The sequence below is a fragment of the Alexandromys fortis genome, unplaced genomic scaffold, assembly GCF_014885135.2.
Source record: "Alexandromys fortis isolate MF-2015 unplaced genomic scaffold, M_Fortis_MF-2015_v1.1 scaffold_0, whole genome shotgun sequence".
NCBI lineage: Eukaryota > Metazoa > Chordata > Mammalia > Rodentia > Cricetidae > Alexandromys > Alexandromys fortis.
In genome coordinates, this window is record NW_026067949.1 from 8,748,790 (window position 1) to 8,772,024 (window position 23,235).

The window sequence follows — 23,235 nt, forward strand, 5'->3', positions numbered from 1 at the left end:
ACCTACATATCCAAAACAGCAGGATCTCCATGACACGGGACAACAGGATGTCAGGGAGAAGCCCCAGTGAAAGTCTATTGTAGGAGGGCTGCTTGTTTGTTTCCCTGCTGCCCAGTAGCACAGATTTGAAATAATCACACAAAAACCATATTACTTAAATCACTGCTTGGCCCATTGGCTCTAGCTTCTTATTTGATAACTCTTACATCTTAGTTTAACATTAATCTGTGAATCACCATGAAGTCATGGCCTACCAGCAAAATTTCAGTGCCTCGCTCTTCAGTAGCAGCTCTATGACTTCTCCTTGACCCCACCCTTCTTTCTACAAGCTTTTAGTTTAGTTTTTCCTGCCTAGCTAAGTTCTGCCCTGTTATAGGTCCAAAGCAGTTTCTTTATTTATTAATGGTAATTACAACATAGAGAAGGGAATCTCACATCAAAAGTCCATTAACAGTCTGGCCTCAAGCCAGACCAATGACTCAATGGCAATAAATGTTTGTAAGTAAAGATGAATGGATTAAAGGGTTAACTGTATGTCTCAAAAGGCCACACTACAGCTTCCACAAGATTCTTTCTTTTTAATGTAGCTGTTGTTTGTTTTGTTGTTTCTTTCGTTTGTTTAGTTTTTGGTTTTTCAATATGATTCTTAAGGGCCAGAAAAAGCTGATGTCTTCAGAGAAGTGGTATTTACTGGCTGGGATAACATTGTTGCACATGTCGTTCTGAGCAGCCATGATTGCATGCCCCAGACATGCAGATGACAAATACACACATACTAAGCATAGAAGGGGCAGGGACTCAAAAAGTCCCACTCCTATCTAAAGACCTACTGGTGACAGCTGCTAGTGGAGGGAGAGTTTGTTTTCTTCAGAAATGAGTGTCTCAGTGACCTCTAAGATGCTCTCATACCCATGCACATGCCAACGTACTAAGGGAATTCAGTAGATATGAGGGGGCTGAGAAAGAGAGGGAGAATAAAAAAGAGAGAGATAGAACATGAACTCAGAAAGAATGGAGAGAATTTAGAGTAGAGAGATTGAGAGATAAAATTTATCAAAAACACATTATATGTATATGAAATTCTCAAAAATGTTAAAGTTCTTTGAGAAAGGAGTTTTTCTTGAATAGTGATAGAGTTTCTTCTGGTATTTCTACAAAATCTAATAATGCCCATACTACACTCACATAACTTGCAGTGTCTAAGCAATTTAATTTGATTAACTTATAAACTGCTAATATAATTCTATTGGTGCTGAGTTCCAGATTTATGTATGAAGACCCTGACACACAGAAAGAAACTAAACAATTTGACAATAGTCAAAGTTCTGAGATTCATGAAATTAATTATCCTGGTATTCTTTTCTCCAAAGAGGAAGGGTGAGACATAAGCAAACTTTTGTAGAAATATGCATCATAGTAAGAATCACAAAATTAGTAGCAATGGTCTCCAAGCACAAACCAGAATTCTGCTGGAAGGGAGGATGGCATGGACTCAAGCCTTACACTTGTGATTTTGTATTTACACAGAGCATTACTTTCAAGTATTGTACATCAAGAGCTATTAGGTTAATCAGTGACAGAACTGTGCTTGAAGCCTCATTTACTTGACTGTTAATTTATCCTCTGCCAAGTGGCAATCACAGCATCTGTTAGCAGTAAGACAATCCTCGCCCTATATCAATAGTTTTCAATAACCTTCTGATTTCATGTAGCATCACATACAAAGGAAAGGGATTACAGGCTAGGAAGCCCCAAAGTACCTTTTTACAATAACTAAAAATAACTAATTTTCTTTGCTGCATCTAAGCATTGTAATCATTCTAAATATTAATGCCATCTTTGTATACATGAAAAAGTTAATTTTGGAAGGAATACCTAAATTGTGGAAGACACAGAAGTGGAAGATAGGAAACTAATATTTATCCCCTAAAATTATGACTCTGAAGTTTAGAACTGGCATCAAATTTTCTGAAAACAAAGAAGAGAAAGCAATGTTGAGGGAGGGTAAATGATGATCAAGGTTTCTGTACAACCCGGTTTCTCAACTGTTCAGTCCCAAAGAAATACACAGAGCTCTACTTTAATTATAAGCCTATTAGTTATAGGCTTATATTAGTTCAATTATAAGCCTATTAGTTCAGACTTCATATTAACTCTTATAACTTATATTAGCCCATAGTTCTTGTTTTTGTTAGCCACATTGCTTGGTACCTTTCAGTGAGGCATTCTCATCTTACTTTTTCTGTGACTGAGCATTCCTCTTCCCAGAATTCTCTTGTTCTCATTGTCCTGCCTCCACTTCCTGCCTGGTTGCCCCACCTATACTTCCTGCCTGGCTACTGGCCAATCAGCATTTATTTAAAATACAAGTGACAGGGTACAGACAATTGTCCCACAGCAGGTAAAGGTGTATTATAGGAAATAACCAGAAAATATTGGTCCTTAAACTTTAGGAAAAGATGTTCTTCTATTCATTTTATTTGAGAAGGTAATAGGAAAAAGTTGAAATTTTGGAGAATGTCAATTTGAAATGTGCACATACAAGACTTCTAAGGAAGAGCTATTGAGAAAATGTATTTTTTTAAAAAATGTAATGGCTGGTTCAATAGATATTTTTGAGTTGAGGTAGACAGAAAGTGATGAAATCAATTACCTAGAAGCAAAAGAAAATCCCCCAGGAATTTGCTCCTGAGAAAGGCTGGCTGAGGTTAGTAAGGGTAATGGCTTTGTGCCATAGTAGGCAATGTTTTGTATTTGAATCAGTCAGCCTTAACATTGTAATGGCATGCTTTTCCATCATAGCTAGGTTTAGAATGAAATATTACATAATTTGAGAACCAATGTGACTTTTTCTTGTATTCCTTCTATGTTTGAGCTAGTTTTCATGTTCAGAAAATGTAAGATTGTTTAGTCCAAACACAAACTAGAAATTTAACTTGTGACCAGTATAAAACTTTACAAAACTCTGTGGGGCTTTGCTCATGCATATGTTTAATGATGTAAGATTGGTATAAAATAATCCTAAAATTAGAGGACTATGTGCCTGAACATATTAAATAGAATAGTATACTGTATGTGCATTTTGTATATTGTAAACATTTGACTGATAATGTGATTTTCTACTATTTATTGTACTCTGTTTTTAACATTAAAGTCTAGATGGTGAAGATCCTTTTCTTTAACATAATGACTAGAACCATACCCTCACTATGTCTAGGAAATTATGCAGTTTCTACAAAAATTCTGTTTCCCCTGGGTCTAATTTTCAGTTACATAACTGAAGAAACTATTTAAGCTTTCCAAGCCTCATCTTGTAAAAAAAAATCTATAAAATGAGGATAATAATTATATTAGCTTCACAAAGTTGTTTTGAGAGACTACTTGCATTACTTACTGGCCGGTATAATCAAACAGTAGATGACAGCAGTCATAACTGTCCTTGGCTACGTACTAGGTGAGGTATTCTAGACTCTGCATGAGTGGGGACTATGGAACATCTGATTTCTGACTTTCCACAGCTTTGTGAAGAGTAGAGTAATTAACCTCTCACGAACTCATTTGCACACTGTTGGAAGGAGGTTGAAATGATGTTTCTCAATCATGTTCAACTGTGCCTTGGAAGGATGCTATAAATAAGCAAATCATAGTCCATGACCTTTTTCATTAGACACTTGACCATGACATGATTGGATTCATGACTGGTTCATTTGTGGATTCTTATTTGCAGCTGGGAAAATACCTGCCATGTGGTAGAGTTTATCAAATGGCTTGTATTTGAGTTCTGTCAATGTCGCTATGTAGTGCTAGTGTTATTTAGGGCAATTCACTTAAAATTGCAAGTATTGAGCCTCTCATCTATATAATGGTAATGATGACAATTGAATAGTAACTGCAATTAAGTAGATTTAAAGATCAAAATATTTTGCACAATGTGTGGTATACCTTAGGTATCCAAATATGCTTTCTACTGGTATAACAATTTTGTCATTGAAGCGTCTAACATCTACTCATCTAAAGCATTACTTATTTTAAGCTGCAATTGATGTAAATTAAGTATGCTTTTAAATTACCTTCAGAATACTCAGTAGACATGTTTACTTCAAAGTAGATTCAGGAATCTATATCTATAATATATTATAGAATTGTTTTTCTAGACACGGTTTCAGATCGACATGTTTGTGATGGAAGGTGAATAAGGCTTTCCCTGTCTGCTGATCATCATAACTTGTCTTATCTTCTTCTTCCTTCATAAGGAAACTCTGCAGGCAAAGTTGGGCCAATGCTTCTGCAAAGGAAGGCTGTGCATCAACCATGCTATTCTAAATCCCTTGGCAAGAAGGCAATTTGAAAGTAAGAAGCTAAGCTTTAGCCCTGCAATCGAAGCAGATAATGTAGCCATAGTCTGTATTTTATACACCTGGTGAAGTGGAAAATTGAGTCTGTTTGAAGTATTGGGTTCCCATTTCAGTGTCTAGAGAAAACCAGCAGAAACCAGTCTTATTGACTTGACTCTTTTGTAGCTTGAATATTACTTTTCAGGTCTATGCAAAGGGAAAATAGGTGAGTAAAAACTCTTGTTAGCTTCTCTGATGAACAGCATCACAGTGTTAATAAAATAAGGAATTTGGTAAACAAGATTGTAAACTCAACATTTTTATGAAAATAATGATTTTATCTTTGTATTTCTCTATATGTTTTTGAAATCACTTATTAGGTGAAAAAGTTGACCCAAATTAACAGTCGTGAATAATAGTAAACAAAAAATTCATCACACAAGTAAAAAAAAAAGAAGAAGAAAGAAGGTAAGAAAGAACAAGTTACACTAATTATCAATGAAGCCTATTTTAGGCTTGTTGCTTATTTTTGTCAGGCATTACTGATTTTCTTCAGACATCTTATGTCTGAAATAATGCTACGTCGCTTGATCATGCTTCATGTTCCTCCTTCTGTGTTTATTGTGGTTAATTCCATCATAGTCCTTTGGTCAAAACTCTTGTTCTATTATTGACTTTGCAACACTAATTTTTTCCAGTATTTCATATTCACCTCTTGACAGGCTACCTGAAGTTTCTGTTCAGGCTTCCATCACTGTTGACTCTCTGTTAGACCTGTTACCTCTCCCAGGTAGTACAGTCCAGGTATGTAATCTCTGGTATGGCAACATTAAACTTCTGTGTCATTAACTAATTAGTGCTAGGTAACAATTTAATTTATATTTTCATTTTCAATTTCTCTTTTAAGTAGGAATATAACTGTGTCCCTCCCAGAGTCTTGCAGTTGTAAATAACAATAATTGTGGTGCTTTCATGCTACCCTCAATACAGGGATATTGATGGTATATATGGACATATGAAATTTCACATGATGAATGTCAGCAGGAAAATAATACCTACTGAAACATTAAGCTGCATTTAACACTAAAAATCTTACTGAAGTTAGGAAATCATGCCTTGTAATTATTCATGTCAATAAGCTTGTGATTGCATTATCAGTTATGAGTGGTTTAGTCTAATGATGACCCTGTCTCATCTATTCTTTATGTCTTCTCGAATCAATGAAAATTCTAGACCAAAACATTAATTTAGCAAATAAATGATTCTGATTGAATGGGAACACTGAGACATTACTAAGTGGATGCTATTGTGACCCCAATTTATATAAAACTGTGCATAAATATAAGCACACACATAATCAAGTGTTTAATGTTTCCTCTTTTGTAAAAGTTTTTGGCTATTATCAGTAAGTACCCTTTTAGCCATTTTAACAACGTTTTAACAAACAGGAAAATTATTGCTACTTTTTAGAGGCAAAGTGAATGGCTCACTCTTTTAAGAGGCACAGACATAGACTCAGCCCACATTTTGTTTTGGAGGAAAAAGCAATTTGTGTTCACATCTGTGCTACTGCTAGAAATTTCTTGATTTGAAGCCACATGTGATATGGCTTATCACACTCCTTAAGTATATAAACATGCGTTTACTAACAGGCATGTGAGTGCTAGTTGTTGTTCTTGGGAATTAAGAATACATATGAAAAATCATGGGACTGATGTAGAGAATTGTACTAGAATTGTACTGATTCTCAAGGTAGTAATTCCTTAACCTACAAGTGAGCAGAATTTAGGCACATTTATATTTATATTTTAGATTTATATGGTCCCCTGCTTCCATCCTTGATCCAATACTGGTGCATTCAGTGGAGAGTTGATTTATTTAAGTGAGGTATACATTTTTCTCTGTATACCTCCCTTTCTCTCCCCTCCCCTTCAACACTCTCCTATGGTCCTCATAATCCCAATTTACTCAGGAGCTCTTGCCTTTTTCTACTTCCCATGTAGATTAGATCCATGTATGTCTGTTTCTCTTAGGGTTCTCATTGCTGTCTAGGTTCTATGGGAGTGTGATTTGTGGGCTGTTTTTTTTTTTTTTGCTTTATGTTTAAAAACCACTTATGAATGAGTACATATGATTATTGTCTTTCTGGGTCTGGGTTACTTCATTCAATATGATGTTTTTTAGCTTCATCCATTTACCTGAAAATTTTAAGATGTCATTTTTTCCTGCTTTATAATGCTCCATTGTATAACTATACCATATTTTCCTTATTCTTTCTTTGGTCGAGGGACATTTAGGTTGTTTCCAGGTTCTGGCTATGACAAACAATGTTGTTATGAACATAGTTGAGCAAATGTCCTTGTGGTATGATTGAGCATCATCCTTTGGGTATATACCCCCAAATGGTATTGTTGTATCTTGAGGAAGGTTATTTCCTAATTTTCTGAGAAATTGCCATACTGATATCCAAGAGGCTGTACCAGCTTACATTCCTACCAGCATTGCAAGAGTGTTTCCTTTCCCCCACAGCACTCATAGGGTGTGGTGGGTTGTCTTTGATTTCATGTTATTTTTTACCTTCCCAAATAAGTTTCATGGGAATTGTAACCTAGAAAAATATCTTTCTCCCCAAGACCATCACACATGTTTCAAATGATTTCTCCAAATAAAACAAAGGATATATTATGGAATAATGATTATATAAGGAAACTGTGGGGCAAACAGTCTAGGAATTTGTTAACTACCAAGCAGAACAGGAATCCAATATGTGCCAGGATGGCGCCTCCCTCTTCCTCTTTTAGTTATTCTTGGAAGAATACAGTGAACCCAACCAGTGGAACAGCATAAGATCCAAAGGAGTGAGGTTACACCTGAGTGAGGAAACTGACAGTAGTTCAGTGACCTGTAGAGTGGTTGCTGGGGCGATGAAAAGGGGAGGAGAGAACAGATAGGAGGCAGCTGGTGATGTCAGACAAGTGACAGAGGAAGTCTAGACTTCTGCTGAGTGAGGCAATGAGGTTGTTGCACCTGACTGTGTTTTTATCAACAGCCTGGGGTGGACACTGAAAGATCAGTGGAAATTTGAGTGGTCAGGGGAAAGCTGAGTGGGTCAAAAACTGGAACAAGACAATCCTTAATTTACTAGGCAGATGTTTCTAGCCTCTATCTTATCTCATTTCTCACTCTTGTTTAGGAGCTATTAACACCAGGAAGAACTCTACATAATAAATTAATGCTCACTAGATTAAATCAATTTCTCATTTTCAACTAATACATGGGGAAGGAATAGGCCATTGCCTAAATCATTTACTTCATTCTCTCCAAAGGCAGTCACTAATCTCCAAAACATTTCTAAGGTAGGTGGAGTTTTGGACTTTCATTTGGCAGTTTTCTCAACCATCAAGATATGTGCTTAAAATATTAATGTTGTACATTAGTTTTTTAACCTTTTATTAAATATTTATACATATGCTCTTTAATAAACTCTTTACCATGAGCTACTTCTTTTAATGCTTTAATGTTAAGCATGCATAGCAGAAATTGTATTTCAGGTGTGCACTGAATGAGTTACTATAAAGTGAAGGGGGGGATGAAGAGGGCAGCAGTAATGAACAGATGTTGATAAAGGAGAAGAAGGAAACTCACTGTGTATTGTTCTCATGGTGGGATGAACACAGACATTTTCAAAGATGAGCTTTTTTTTAGGCATACTGTAAAATGTTCCCTAAAGATGGTTACAGTGTCATAAGTAGTTTTCAGAAGAAATAATACTGCTCTCTGGTGAAAACCAGTGGTTCTCTTTTTTCCTAAATGAGGAGATCTGACAGGTGTCTTCCCATGATCCTTTAAGTTTTACATTTTCTAGTTCTGGGCTTAAAGTGCTTCATGGCTTAGCAAGAGCTCAGGTTTTTCTTTAGGAACATAACTCTCAGACACGCAGACTTGGAAGTCTCATGATGTCACATATAGAACATTTCCTCTGCCACTCAGAGGTCAGTCATGCCTAGAACCTCTCAGGTAAGTCAAGAAAGACTCATCAGTTTCTTAAACCCAGACATGGCATAGTTATACCTTTCTTTTTGGGGCCTAGATGCCTCTGCTTATCTGCTGTTTGTTTGATCTACCAAGCTTTCACCCCACAGTCACATGGTATATTTTTACATTGTACACAATTGTTAGTATTTGGTCCACAGAAGAGAGATAACATGATCACTTGGCTAACATAGTGTGGTAGTTTGAAAGAAAATGGCTCCCCAAAAGATTGGCACTATTATGAGGTGTAGCCTTGTTGGAGGAAGTGTGTCACTGAGAGGAGGGGTCTTTGAAGTCTCTTTTGCTCAAGCATCCCTCAGTGCGAAAGTCGGTAAATTTCCTGTTGCCTGTCTATCAAGGTTTAAGGACTCTGAGATCCAGCACCACATCTGCCTACCTGCTACCATACTCCCCATGCTGATGATAATGGACTGAACTTCTGAAACTTTAAGTCAGCCACCTTAATTAAATGTTTTCCTTGTAAGAGTTGCTATGTTCATGGTGCCTCTTTACAGCAACAAAAACCTAAGTTAGCCACATAGTAATAAGATTCATTGTCCTCTTTTCCAAGTAATAGTCCTCTATTCCTATATGACAAGATTTCTTGTGAGAGTCAGTTACTTGAAAATGCTTGCAACTTGGTAGAAACGTTTACATGTAAAGATGTACAGTGTCTACAAATCATGTTTACACCTAGCATGGTGTAAACAACAGCTACTTTCTAGTTTTTAAAAACTGGTATATTTTTGGTTGTGAGCCTAGCCTTTAACGGCTGAGCCATCTCTCCAGCCCTGTCCCTGGGTTTTACAATTTTTTTTTCAAGCATAACATGTAGATATTTTATATATACACATATTTAAACATCACTGTATATATTTTATATATGACTTTATGTAACATTATAAAATCTACTATCCACAAATGAGAGAAAATGTGAAATTTTTGTTTTTCTGAATCTATCTCTATCTATAGATAATGGTAGTCTCATGGTAGAGCATTTTCATCAAATTATACAAGTTTGTTCATTAGAGTTGAAAACTCTATTGTTTGTTTATTTATCTGTTGCTATGTACCTCAATTGATATCATAACTTGGCTGTTCTGAATAGTGCTATAATAAACATGGGTGTACAGGTATCCCTATTGTATATTGTATATTGACTATTGATTTAGAATCCTTTGGGTGATTTAGAATCCAGGAAAGAATTAGCTGGGTCTAGACTAGGTCTGCTTGTCAATTTTTAAGTAGACTTCACGTTTTTCATTGTGTTGGGATGCATTTAAATTCCTATCAGTGGATATATAGGGGTATCTTTCCTCACCATCATTTGTTGTTATTCATTTTCTTTGTAATAACCATCCTAAAAGGCAGGAAATCAAGTCTTCATGTAACTTTGACTGTTTATTGCCCTAATGGATGCGGATGTTAAATTTATCAAATATAAAATCTAGTTATTCTCATTCTTTGTGTTCAGAATGTTTTTCTGCTTGACTTTACTTTCAAGAAACATCATTTTAGGGAAGGGCAGCGTTAAACTGATTTGATTTTGTGATATTTCATGCAGGAAAAGTGCTACCAGAATGAGACAGTCTTTTTCTTCACCAATCACACACCAAGTCTTGACTGACGCTGACATTTTTCCTGTACATATGATACAAATGACTGTGTTTTCAGCAAATATCAGGTAACTTGGCAATGTTGACTCTACCTTAGAAAGAGAAAAACAATAGTACTAATAGCCCACCATCGCAGACAAACCAGACTAACCCCCACAGTTTCAGCATCATATCAGATTAGAGCTGTTCATTCCTCTAAATTACATCCTTGCAGTTTGCTGCTGACCTAGTATGTCTTACTGGTGAATTGTTGTGTATATATACGTGTGTTTGCATGTAAGTGTGCACTAAAAAGCAAAAGAGAAGTGTGCTACAATAAGACTTTTAATGCTCTGTATATGGAATTCCTACCAGGAAAAATCATCTCTTTGTTTATGCATGATTTTGTTGGGTGGAGTTCTGTGGGTTTGCTGTTTTGGATTTTGTTCTGTGGTTTGAAATACAGTTTATTAACTGATCTTAACACAATTCACAATGACTAGATTATGAAATGTATTCACTGAATGGACCCATGTGTCTGCTGGGTCTGACTAATGCAATACAGCACCATTCAAAACAATTGTTTTGTATTTTAGTTCTAGGGCTTTTGACTCAGCATACTTTTTTTTTCCTGATGTTTCTTTCATATTTTCTCCATTTGTGTTGAGGAGAGTGATGATATTTACATTTTAAATTGTCAATCCAATCAATAGTTTCTACAAAATGATATGGCAGAATATAAAGAAGTTACGTGAAGATACTTCCTCTCTCTTGACACTGAGTTTGGATATTTCTCCACACTTTATGATGCTCTATTTTCATATTAGGAAAGACTGCCTTCTCTTGTCTGATTCAGGTGTTATTTGATGCTTGGATATAAATTAATGTAAACTTATTTGCACATACAGTCTTTATAAGTTCACAGGGTCACTGGCATTTAATATCTTTATAAGATTAACCAGTGTTCTCTCTTTAGGAGCTTTCTGTCTCTAATACACAAGGATGCCACATAGTTGTCAAGAAAGAGAAGGCAGACCAGTGTGCTCGTTAGCTTCATGTGTTAGCCTGGCTAAGCCATAATGCTCAATTATTTAATCAAACCCTAATCTAAGTGTTGCTATGGAGGCAGTATATCAAAGTGGAGATTGCAGTAATTGGTAGATACAGGCAGAGGACTGATTACTCTCTCTGGATGTAGTGGGTGAGTTACATGTAATCACTTGAGGTGTTAAACAACCTGAGGCTTCCTTGGAAGAATCCTTATTCAATTCCACAGCATCAAGTGCTACCTAGCTTCCCAGTCCATTCATAGCCATAATCCTACAAGTCAAAACATTTTTTATCTATTTCTATGTGTTTAGATATAAATATGCACATAGGAATATATATGTACATATATAATATATAAGTGTGTGCCTGCATATGCATGTACTTATAATTGTGTTTTTGTATTGGTTCTTATTTTCTAGAGAACCTTAAACAACATAGGCATAGGATAAACAAAGAAAAGTAAGTCATGCTTTAAAAAAACGAAATCCATGAAATTATAATAGAAATTGAATAAAAATAGTATAGATATTTCTTTCCATATAAATATCATATAACGGAGCAATATTTCTCTCCAGTAAATATAATTTATATGTTAAAGAGAAACATGCACGTCCATGTTTATTGCAGAGCTATTCACTTTAGCCAAGAGAAAGAATTAACCTACTAGGTAACTATTACTGGATAAGTGTATATATTCAGTGTGGTTCATGCACACAGAGAAGCACTCTCCATGCTGGAAAAGAATAAATAGTTGTCATATGTGATAACATGGGTGGGGCGGGACATCATTACATGAAATATACCGAACACAGCATGACAAAGACTGCATCTTTTCATGCATAGGATTTTTAAAAGTTGACTTCAGAGAAGTTGAGAGCATAATAGTATGTACCAGGTACTGAGAAGTATAGCTGGGAACAAGGGATCAGGAAGGTTAATTTATGGTTATTAATTTATAATTAGACAGGATTCTATTTATGTATCAGAGTGACTATACTATGTCATTTATCCAAGAAAAGCTAGATATAGTAGGGGTTTTTATATTTTGCAGCAAAAGAAAAGATAAATGTTTGGGATTGTGGATATGTTTATACTAGCTGAACATTATACTGAATATACATGTATCGAGACACCACACGACACTCCATAAATATAAACATTTTATGTTGCAACTAGAAAAAAAGAAACTTGCAAAATAATAGAGCTTAAATTGTCAGCTGCTGTGCAACCATTTTAGGCAAAGCAATCCTTCAGGCTAGTTCTCAGGCCTCAGATGACACAGAAATCCTGAGTGTCAGGCAGCCAGGGCCTCTGTTACCGACTCCAGGATTTCAGGCTGCCAATTGAAAAGCGCCTGTTGCTCTCATGCCGCGGTATTTCAGATAAACACGAGCTGCAAACAGACATTGCTTCACAGGAGATGATATATCGATTCTTTTTAGAAACAGAAATTGCCGTGCGTGTGGATCTAAACAAGCAAAGCAAACAATTTGGGGGCGAAACGAAAAGGAAACTTGCTTTGAATAGCAGGAGACGACGTTTTGGCAGCTGAGCAGGGCAAGAGCTTCATGAGCCGCTCTTTAATGCTGCGCTTGGTGTTGTTCTGAGCGTAGAGGAAACCTAGAAAATACATGATCGGTTCTGTTAGTGCCGGCTGCACAGAGGGACCCACAAGGCTGCAGGGTCACCAGGCAAGCTGAGCAAGCAGGACGGGGAGACAGCCAGCTAGCTGCTCACTCAGGCAAACACAGACAGTGGGTGAGGGCTCCCAAAGTTGGTTTCCTTCTTTACCTTTTATATAAACTTCTTACGTGGCTTTAGAGGTGCTGGTGGCCAAACAAACACAGAATGAAAGGATTTTCAGTGGATGCCAAGAGTAAAATTTGGTGGCTTATGTTGGATCTCAGATCAAAAGTCTAAGAGTTTTCATTGGAAAAAAGTTGGATGAAAGTTTCAATATTCAAACCAGGGTTAAAGGCCTGCAACGCAATCTTCTTTTCTTTGAACACAATGCTCCCTTCTTTGATTACAGAGGAGGTGGGTGCTCTCAGAAATCACTCACACACAGCAATCACCTAATAGTACCTTTGCCTTCCCTGAAAGTGAGAACAATCAACGTCCTTGACAGGCAGGATCATTAGCCTGTGTTGAGGATCCGGATGTGTGGAAATCCTGCACATTTTTCACACCGTGACATTAATGAATGGAGCTTATTCAAGTGAAGCCACTGCAGGGGAAGTGAGAGGTGTTTCGAAAATGTTAACTCAGGATTAGAGCCTGGCGCAGCAGGCACGCATCCATGACTTCAGGCAGTTGGAGAAGACTTTACAGAAACCAGTGGTGGTGGCTCCATAGGCAAGCCTCAGGAGAGCCAGAGACAACTTGTCATGTCAGGAACTCAAGGTTTTCAATTCAACAACATCCCAGCCACTCAAAGTGCCTGAAAACCTGTATCTGCTTCTTAATATGAACTGCGTTCCCTGAATTAGTTCGAATGCAACCTGATCTAAAGCAACCACAAGGCACTCAATTCATTTTAAAGTTAGAATTATTTATGCTGGGCACTTGGCAAATATGCCCTCTTTTCCTTTCTGCTTTATTGTCCCTACCTAGGAATTCTCAGCAAGCCCTGACCCTTAACCTGGAGATCTATTTCCACCTCACCACGAGAACATACCTGCAAGAACTCTCACATGCAGGAATGACAAAATAAAGAGGTAAATACGCAAATCAGATCAGATCATCAGCACTGGCCAAGTCATCCTTTCTGACAAAGCATCTTCTCAGGCTAACCACTTAGCTAGTGTGAAACACCCTTCTCACAGACTTCCTCAGAGTAGGCTGAGGGCATGGCATCAAAGAAAAGATCAATAAATTGACATTGGATGTAGAAAGACCACTACCAATTTCTACATTTTTAATCTGATTTATATAGCATACATGTCAGTTTGCCTCTTCCTTCTTTGTCTCTGGAAGAACCCTTTCACCTAAGCAACCCCTCCTTTGGAAACTGAGGTTTTAGAGGCCTTCATTTCCTTCTCAGGCAGGCGCGCTGTATATATCTTTCTCTGTTGTTTCCTTTCTGCCATGGTAAGATATGTGCCACGGCCTTCTTCATAGTCAGCCCTCCTTTACCAAGGGTTGGCATCTTTATACCATTCTGCCTTTGAAATAGGTCAGACAATTTCCTCTCGCAAATTGTCTCTTCCCGTTTCCAGCTGGCCTGAGGGGACAGACTTCTTGCTTGTTTGCTTCAACAACCCTAGTGGTCCAGCATCTCATCTTACCATACCCTGTCATAGATAAGAGACAAAGAAGTTGAGGAAGAAGCTCCTGATAGCCTTGGAGACACATACCGACCCCAAGGGAGCTTCTATCCCAGCTCTTTTGCTTCAGATTTGATTTCTTGACATCTAGCCCGACTCTGTAATTTTGTCAGAAATTCAAGAAATGTTTCCTAGTTGCTTGATTTCCTGTTTGTTTCATGAAGCCTGGTATTTACCAGCTCAGGCTTTATGTGGGGAGGGGAAGATTCCTCCTCCCCAAATATGCACAACTGTTAATGCTACCCTGCTGCCCTGCCTCTTATTTGGTAAGAGCAACATGTTGTCACTTTCAATTAAATTATAGAAGTCCCTGGTTTTTACTATTTCATTCTAAGTGGTCTTGTAGAGATCATTATACTTTAGGAATCTATATTTTCTTCATGAAACATTTTAAAATGCCTCTTTTGTGAATACATTTTTATATTTTGTATATGAGTATGAAAGTTAGAATGACTCCTCCCCCCGCCACAGGCATGTATTTTGGTTGAGTGGTCCTTAGCTGACGGTGTTACTTGGGTAGATTCTGGAATCTTTAGGGGGTGAGGTCTAACTGGAGCCTAACTGGAAGACATAGGTAACTGGACCTATCCTTTTCTTGCCTACTTCCTGTCTCTCTCTGCTTCCTGATCTGCCTTAAGATGATGTTTCTGAGCTGGGCGGTGGTGGCGCACGCCTTTAATCCCAGCACTTGGGAGGCAGAGGCAGGCGGATCTCTGTGAGTTCGAGACCAGCCTGGTCTACAAGAGCTAGTTCCAGGACAGGCTCCAAAACCACAGAGAAACCCTGTCTCGAAAAACCAAAAAAAAAAAAAAAAAAAAAAAAAGATGATGTTTCTGCCAAAGACATGTACCAGCACTATCTAAGCTGCTCCACCCACTATGCCAACCCACTATGATGCTATAAAACCATGATGTCAAATAATCTTTGCTAAATTGTTTCCATTAGGTTCTTTGGTTTCAGTGAAGTAAAGTAACTTTGAAAATCTATTTGAGAGCAGGGTGTGGCCATGATTAATTCTCTTCCTTGTCTCATCTCTCTTCCTTTTCTTCTCTGATGTCGGGTCATGCTACACTTTTCTCCTTTAAAGGTATTGGTTTAGTGTATGGGAATGGAAGCAATAAGCCTCAGGTCACATCTCAGCACAGACCTAAGGTTATTCAGTTACTTAATCTCTCTGTATTTCGGATTTTTCTCTTATGAAAAAAAGTGAAGCACAATGTCTGCTTCAACAAGTTGTGGCTATTGGGTGGAATAACATGAAATATTGACCCCATGAAGGTTCTGAACCCAGTTTATGTTAGACTTTATTTTTCTGCTTTATGTGAACATACCACATTCCTTCCAGCCCTGGAGTCTTTGAATACACTGTTATCTGCATATAAACTTTACAACTTTGCTTCTATTGATCTTTGTCTTGTTCATGTCCACTCCCTCTTGTGATTTCACTTCTAAAACTGATCCCTGAGGAATGCCTAATACAATAAAGCAGAAAGCATGGAGAATTGTGACATGTGAAACTCGTAGTTTCCCTTTTCTTTCTTTTTATACCAGTATAATTAACTACACAATCACACATTTAAAGTATATTTTCCTACTGTAATATAGTATTGAAGAATGTTAAATTAGTGGTCAATGAATATTATTTAGTGTGCTGTCACTATAGACATTCATATAGCTGAATAAATAATACAAGGCAAACCATTCCAAGCACAGAAAACGAGCAATGTAGAATTTTGATGCTTAGGAGAGGAGAAACCGAAGAGGTAAGTCAGTAAGGGTTCTTTCTGCCTTGTGGCATGTTCCCCATAGGCTTCATAAAGATGAAGTTCAAGCTCACTGCGCTGAGATCCAGACATGAATGAGGCTTCTGTGAAAGCTGGAAATTTTAGGAAAATGGAGAAGGGATTTTTGTGCATAGTAAGGAATGTTTTGAGACCCTGTGTGAGGATTACATGGCAGATTTTTAAAAAAAGTTTGGGAAATGCATGCTCAAAATGAAGTGTCATAATGCATGTGAGACAGAAGGTGCTTCAGGGCTAAAAATAAGATGATAACAGAAGTCGCAAGTGCTCAGTAGTATAGAAGATCTGACATAGTCTCACACACACACACACACACACTCACACACTTGAAGGAAATGAAGTAAAAGAAAAGCATCAGCTGTATTGAAACCCTCTGTCATTCTTTATGAGCTCAGTAAGACTACATGGGGGGAGAATAATTTCCCAGAATGAAGGTATTTCTCATGATAACCCAAATTGACCTATCTTAACAGGAAATTAATAAAAGCTGGGAATACTTTACATTGCACTATGGAATATATTCAAGAATAATATAAATTACTATTTAAAGATAATCACTGCAACCCAAACTTTTTATATCATGAGGTAAAAATTCCAGTTATTCTTAAAGACATCACCTGGCATGCAGCAAAGGTGGCAATGCATGACCCATAATGAAGAGAACTCAAATGAATATAAACAGACCTAAGGCGGGCACACATATTGGAACTGATAATAAACAGTTTCAAAAAAAACCCATGACTTTAATATTGGGGAACTTTTTGGAAACAGGATTAAAGCAACACAAAAAAGCAAGAGGTGCAAACTAAAATATCTAAAATAAAAAGATTCTAAGAGTCAAAGGACCAGGGAGTCTCCTATAAGACGGTGTCTCCTAAAATTAGCTGCCTAAACCAGACCTGCACAATGGCAATATCAATAGACATGCTTATGTAGAATAGAAAAGAAATCTTATATGGTCCATTCTCTAGACAAAGAACGACAGCAACTAATGACAGTTGAAAGAGGGAGAATTACTCTCTCCCAGCGATAAGCCTCCTAACTGGGTATTCAGTCAAACTAGTCAGCTCTGAAATTGTATACACACAAACAACAAAAATAGATTCAACGGCCCTTATTTCTAAATTTGGGCTGGTGTGTGTATGTGTTTGTGTGTGTGCACACATGCATGTGTGTGGTATATGTGTGTGTGGGAAACAAATAAAGCAAAAAAAGGCCATCAATTTGAAATGAAGTGAGGGGGCTTGGAAAAAGATGGAGTGAGGAGACCCGGGAGGACCTAAGAGGAAAGGTGAGGGAGAAAATGATGTAACTATGTTTTAATTAAAATTTAGCTTAATGGCAGAAAACCTCTTTTATTTACTGTAGCTTACTAACATGAGAAATTGCTAACGAATGGATTATGAAGCTTAAGCAAATAACAAAAGAAATAAATCATCAACTTTGAATAATAAGATGTGTCAATTAATGAGAGTCTTGAGACCTGTGCAAAATATCAAGAATATAAAATTGACGGGAGAGTAAGAGGAGAAGAGAGAGAGATATTTGAAGAAATCGTGGCCCAAACATTCACATGTGCTTGGAAACATCTGCTGAAGATCAGCATTTGTTCTCAACCGCAAGCAAGACAAATTAAAGAAGAATCACAGAGAATTAAAAGTGAAAACAATATCATTGAAAAGGAAAAGAAAAGAAGTACCTATGAGGGAAGAATGGTGTATTGTGAGAGACAGTAGAGTGTGGATGCTGGAATGACACCTCAGTGCTCTCAGGCTGAATACAAAGAGCACCAAGCCAGATATCTCTACTCTTTCCAATGAGTTACTTTGGAAGATGGAGGTGAACGTTCAATGTCTTCAGATAAGGCAAAGGTGCAATAACATCCAGTCAATAGACCTGTATTATAAGATATGACAAAGAAATTTGCTCAGGATAAGGGAAAATGATGTGATACGAAAACACATATCTCAAGATAGAAATATAAAGTTGTATAGAATTTTACAAAATCTGAATTAATGGAAAAAGCTTGTTACCTTATCATATATGTTCTAAAATATCTTGTGAAATTTATTATATTTACAGATGGAAATTTTCTGAAAGCGTGAGGATTGATAAGAGGTAAGTGGTAATTATCACTACGTGGCTCTTATGTTTCATATCAAGTGAGGCCATGTTAATTTAAGTAGCCTGCAATAAATGAAGAAGACGACATTGCAATTTCTAGATGTAGGACTCAATTAAATGTAATAGCATGAAGTATGGCTAAAACTTCAGCTGAGGAATTTAAATGTCACAATAAAATATATAGTTATTTCAAAATAATTTAGGGACAGAATAAAGAGACAAAGCTACTGGGGACAAATCACAATTTTGTAAATTGATAGAATTATATTCAACTGCATAATTGAATCTGCAACTATGCTTCTCATTCATTACTGCATTCTTACCATTTTTACTGTGTCTGATATATAAATTGTTCAATCTGTATCCACTAAGGCATGAAAACAGACTAAGAATCTTTTTTTGGTTAAGAAGTCTAACATCATCTACAGGGCTATAATTAGCAGATGTATTTAGAATTTGCATAAATTACTCCCCTACAGCCCTTCCCCACATCCTTAAAGCATAGCTGAGTGTGAATCGCCTCTGGTGGGGACAGTGCTAGGGGCTGCTACTCTGCTCTCCAGCAGTAATGCTAAAAGGAAATGGGTGAGGGTGAGGCAGCCCAAAAGTTGCCATAATATCCCACCCCCACAGAGACTACACACTCTCAGAGTTGAACTGAAATACCAAACATCCTATAATCCCATAGTAAGCTATTCAAAATGTTTATTATAAATGCATATTTATAAAAATGGCTTTCTTTTTAATTATTTATTTTATGTGCATTGGTGTTTTGCCTGCATGTATGTCTGTGTTAAAGTTGTCAGATCCTCTGGAACTGGAGTTACAGATAGTTGTGAGCTGCCATGTGGGTGCTAGAAATCAAACCCTGGTCCTTTGGAAGAGCAGCCAGTGCACTTAACCACTGAGCCATCGCTCCAGCCTCTGGTTTTCTTTGTATAACTGTACTGCAGTGGCTATATAAAAAGTCTTTGCTATAGTTATCCAACAAGTAACATTTATCCTAACCCGTAACATATTGTTGTTTATATTATTCATTTCTCTTGATAACTCTGATTCTTCTGGGATGAAATTCTATTTGTCCATTAATTCATTCACTCAAATGTTTCTTCAGTACCTACTAGCTACTATCCCAATATGATACATTAAAAACATCTTCTTTTGGTGAATGTTAGATTATAGAAAGTAGAGAAGAAATAGTAAAACAAAAATAGAAAATGAAGCCTATAAGCTGCACAACAGGGGCTGGATGTAGACGTCTTGGGTGGAAGCCTGTGGTGGGAGTTACATAGAGGAAGACATTTGTTTAAACATGTTGGCTAAAAAAATGCTTGAGTAGAGGGCACTGAAGGCATGTTTTATCAAACATATGTCAATGAGACAGGGAGGCACCACACATGTTTTCAAATTATCAAAGTATACATAATGTATTATATAGAGATATACAAACAAAATGTTAACATCATTTTGAATTATTTATTGGTCATTTATATCACTAACTTGTTAAAGTAATACTTACTGGATTCTATAATATAAAAAATTAATGCTTTAAATCGATTGATAATATAAACCATGAAATCTAATGATATCTTCATAAATTATGTTGTTAGAATTAGACCTTATGCAACTGCCTGCATATAAGCTAACCAAAGTTGCTAGCATGCTAGCATTTCAAAACTTGTGAATCAAAATAGCACAAAAAGAATAAAGATCACTTATGCACATCCATGGGACACTTCAAGTGAAGTATCGTCAAAGAAAGAGCATTTTTTTTCTGATGGGTGAGGCCTTATCTTAAGTTTCTTCCATTACAGAAAACAAATCGGCTTCTCATCAAGCTGATTCCTCCATTACTCTGGTGATGCAGTTTTATGTGCAAGTGGTCATTTTTCACTGTCTATATTTTCTGATATATAAGGACAGCCATTGTATATAAATAATGTGTTCCAGTGCTGAATGGTGGGCCATGAATTAAAAACTCAACAAGTTCAGATTGTGATTGCAGGCTGGGGCAGCTTTATCATAATGAGAAGTAAGCTTATCTTTCCTCTTTTGTCAGTACAGTGAATAGCAAACATTGCAGTTTTTACCTTGGGATAAATATTTATTTTTAAATGAGCTCTAAAATTCTTCTTGCACATACACAACTCTGTCTTTCTCTCAGCTTTCACTGTATATTATCAGATCTGTTCCTGAAAATATACAGCATATAATATTTCAGGGTTCACACTGTGGTAGTAATGCTTGCCGAGAAGCCCTGGCAATCCACACGACTGCAGTCATTACTGAATCCCACGCCTGTCCTCAGTGTTCACCATTAAAGAAGAGTAACAGAAATTTTCATGGCTGAATATTCGGAGAAGTACTTGTGATTCATTTTAAGCCTTATTTTCAGGTGCCCAAAGCTAGTCTTCCTAATTGGCCTGTTTTGTTTTTTCCTAATTATAAAGCAGTTGCTTCCTCTATTAGTTAACTAAGAAAAAGCCAATCTGCAAACAGTTTTGCTGGAAATAATCTATAGGAATAAAGCACATGCACACATTTGGCTCCACCCAAGGCAACTAAAGGCACACATGTTTTCAGTGACGATTTCTATCGGCCCTTGCTTTTTCCTGATACCTGTCTCTCTTGTTCCTTTGATTTCATTCTTAGTCCTTGTCTATTTTTCTTTGTCTTTGTCTGCCCACCTGTCTTCTGTCTGATAAACTAGCCCTGTTAACTCTCCTTCCTTGTCTCACTGTATCTCCCTTCCTCCATGTTTCCTTTCACCTCTTTCTTGTTTCTGCTTTCAGCTCTTTATCTTTTTCTCTACTCTTGACTCAATTAACCCTTCATTCATGTGAGCTTAGTAACCTTTTGGTTGATTTTATTCTTGGTGAACTGTTGTGAAATGGGTTTTGGAAGTAAGGTAAAGAAAATAATAATTCTAATTTTCCTGCTTTCCACATCCAACACATGGTGAGTGTGTTTTGTTTGAAAAGCAAGACACTAAAAGCATTTTATATTTTGGATGCTTGTAGACTTTGCTAGATATTGTAGCTGATTTGAAATTTTAAAATGTCAGCTTTCCTGATTATGGATGCTTTATCTGCACTCCAAATTATTTGAACTGTACTGATTTACTAGAGGAACCATATCTAGCTAGAGAGAAATAACTGCTGGCTGGAGGAAAAAGGGGTTGCTCCTGGTGCTTTGTTTAATTTTCCCTCCCTTCCCTCCCTCCCTCCCTCCCTCCCTCCCTTCCTCCCCCCTCCCTCCCACTTTCCCTCCCTCTCTTTTATTCCTCTCCCCCCCTCCCTTTTGTCCTTCCTCCCTTCTCTCTTCTTCCCTCCTTTCATTGCCTTAACTGCTCCTTTGCAGTACTAGAAATGAGGCCAAGTACCTTACCTCTACTAGGTAAGCACTCTATTTGTGAGCTGCATCTCCACTCAGCCTTGGGATCCTTTAGGACCCCTCACTGAAATCCAGTTCTCCTTTCTTCCCTGTATGAATTACAAACATGTCTTATATGGGGATGTCTCTCATGTGGCACATTAGGTGTTATCAGTAGCATTTCATAATTAGGATAATAAGGCCCCTTGTCAGTTGCTGTACGTTTCCCTAACAGCCTGTACTATAAAGCCCTTGGTGCTCCAAAATGTCTTGATTCACAGGGCACATTTCATGATCATACAGTGTTAGCAAACAGTGTGGTCCCCACCCCCATAAATTAATGCAATTATTGACTGAAGTGTCACTTCCGTATACCACAAACACTGTGAGAGTGTTACATCATTTAAAATGCTATTTACCCTAAGGGAGACATACATAGATCTAATCTACATGGGAAGTAGAAAAAGACAAGATCTCCTGAGTAAATTGGGAGCATGAGGCCCTTGGGAGAGGGTTGAAGGGGAAGGAGAGGCAGAGAGAGGAGCAGAGATAAATGTAGAGCTCAATAAAATTCATTAAAAAATAAATAAAATAAAATGCTATTTCTAAAACAAAATTTGCACAAAGAAGAAGCTGAAAACCAGGTGGAGGTGTGTGGGGGCAGGGGGATTGTCATAGTAAGAGCCGCAATGAAAAGACTTGCTGTGTCAGAGTAACAAAGGTAACGAGTTTAGATCAAAACTCTGCACTGTTTGTTTGTACGACTGGAAAAGTAGCCCATTTCCACAGATCCTCTTTGATCTCCCCTGCTTCAGGAGAAAAATAAGAACAGTGGCCTTTGCTCTTTTCTGGGCTGGGAAGGAGGTTCAAATAAGGTGCATACAGCTCCTGGCTAGATGTGGCTCTCCTTCATTAGTCAGAGGATGGGGAAGAAATGTGCCTAAGACTCAGAAACCAAAGCCAATGGAGTATTTAAAAAATGACAGGCGGTCTCTTTGATACAGCAGTCATTAGGCACCCACACCATAGCCTCTTCTTATATGTTATTCTTGTAACAAAAATTTTATTTTGTACACAAACACGAATAGGGTACCATGTTTCTTCCTCAAACTCACACCCCCATTTCCACTCATGCCCGGTTTTCAACTTTTTAAATATTAAATACCTTAAATTATAGATCATTATAACTCTAGATTTCCCTTTTTGATGAATGAACTATGTGTCTAGTTAGAAAGATGACTAGAGTTGAGCGAGACTACTCAGTCTCTGGATAATAGGATATCAAGATGCAGTTTGAAAACTGTTTTCAGTGCATATTGATTTTATAAAGTTTAGTTTCAAATCTAATGGAATACTTATTGTATAGCAGGTGACCTCATTTTACCAATCCCGTGAACAATATGTGTATTATATATGTATAATCTGTGGTGTGTATCTTAGTCATAGTCCAGGCTATCCTGTGCTACAGTTGGCCAGTTGCCTGTTCACTCTTCACTAGTAAGATATTGCTAGAACACGGGGGTGACAACAAACTGTTTATTCTTCTTCATGATGTTTAAGCACTCTCTATAAAGTCCTCTAAAATTTTTGATCCATCATT

The 23,235-nt window shown here is 37.2% G+C and overlaps 1 protein-coding gene across 3 annotated transcripts in view; it reads right to left on the reverse strand.

The window, feature by feature from the left end:
- Kcnip4 (potassium voltage-gated channel interacting protein 4) overlaps nt 1–23,235 on the reverse strand; it is a 1,036,530-nt gene that overhangs the window by 133,986 nt on the left and 879,309 nt on the right. Inside the window, exon 2 of one of the 3 annotated variants that reach the window (XM_050150151.1) lies at nt 12,526–12,631. The exons of 1 other annotated variant lie outside the window; for it this stretch is intronic. In XM_050150151.1, coding sequence (XP_050006108.1) covers nt 12,526–12,631 — 106 coding nt within the window. The remainder of the gene's footprint in view (nt 1–12,525; nt 12,632–23,235) is intronic. One more of the 3 variants, XM_050150150.1, reaches the window with a different exon arrangement.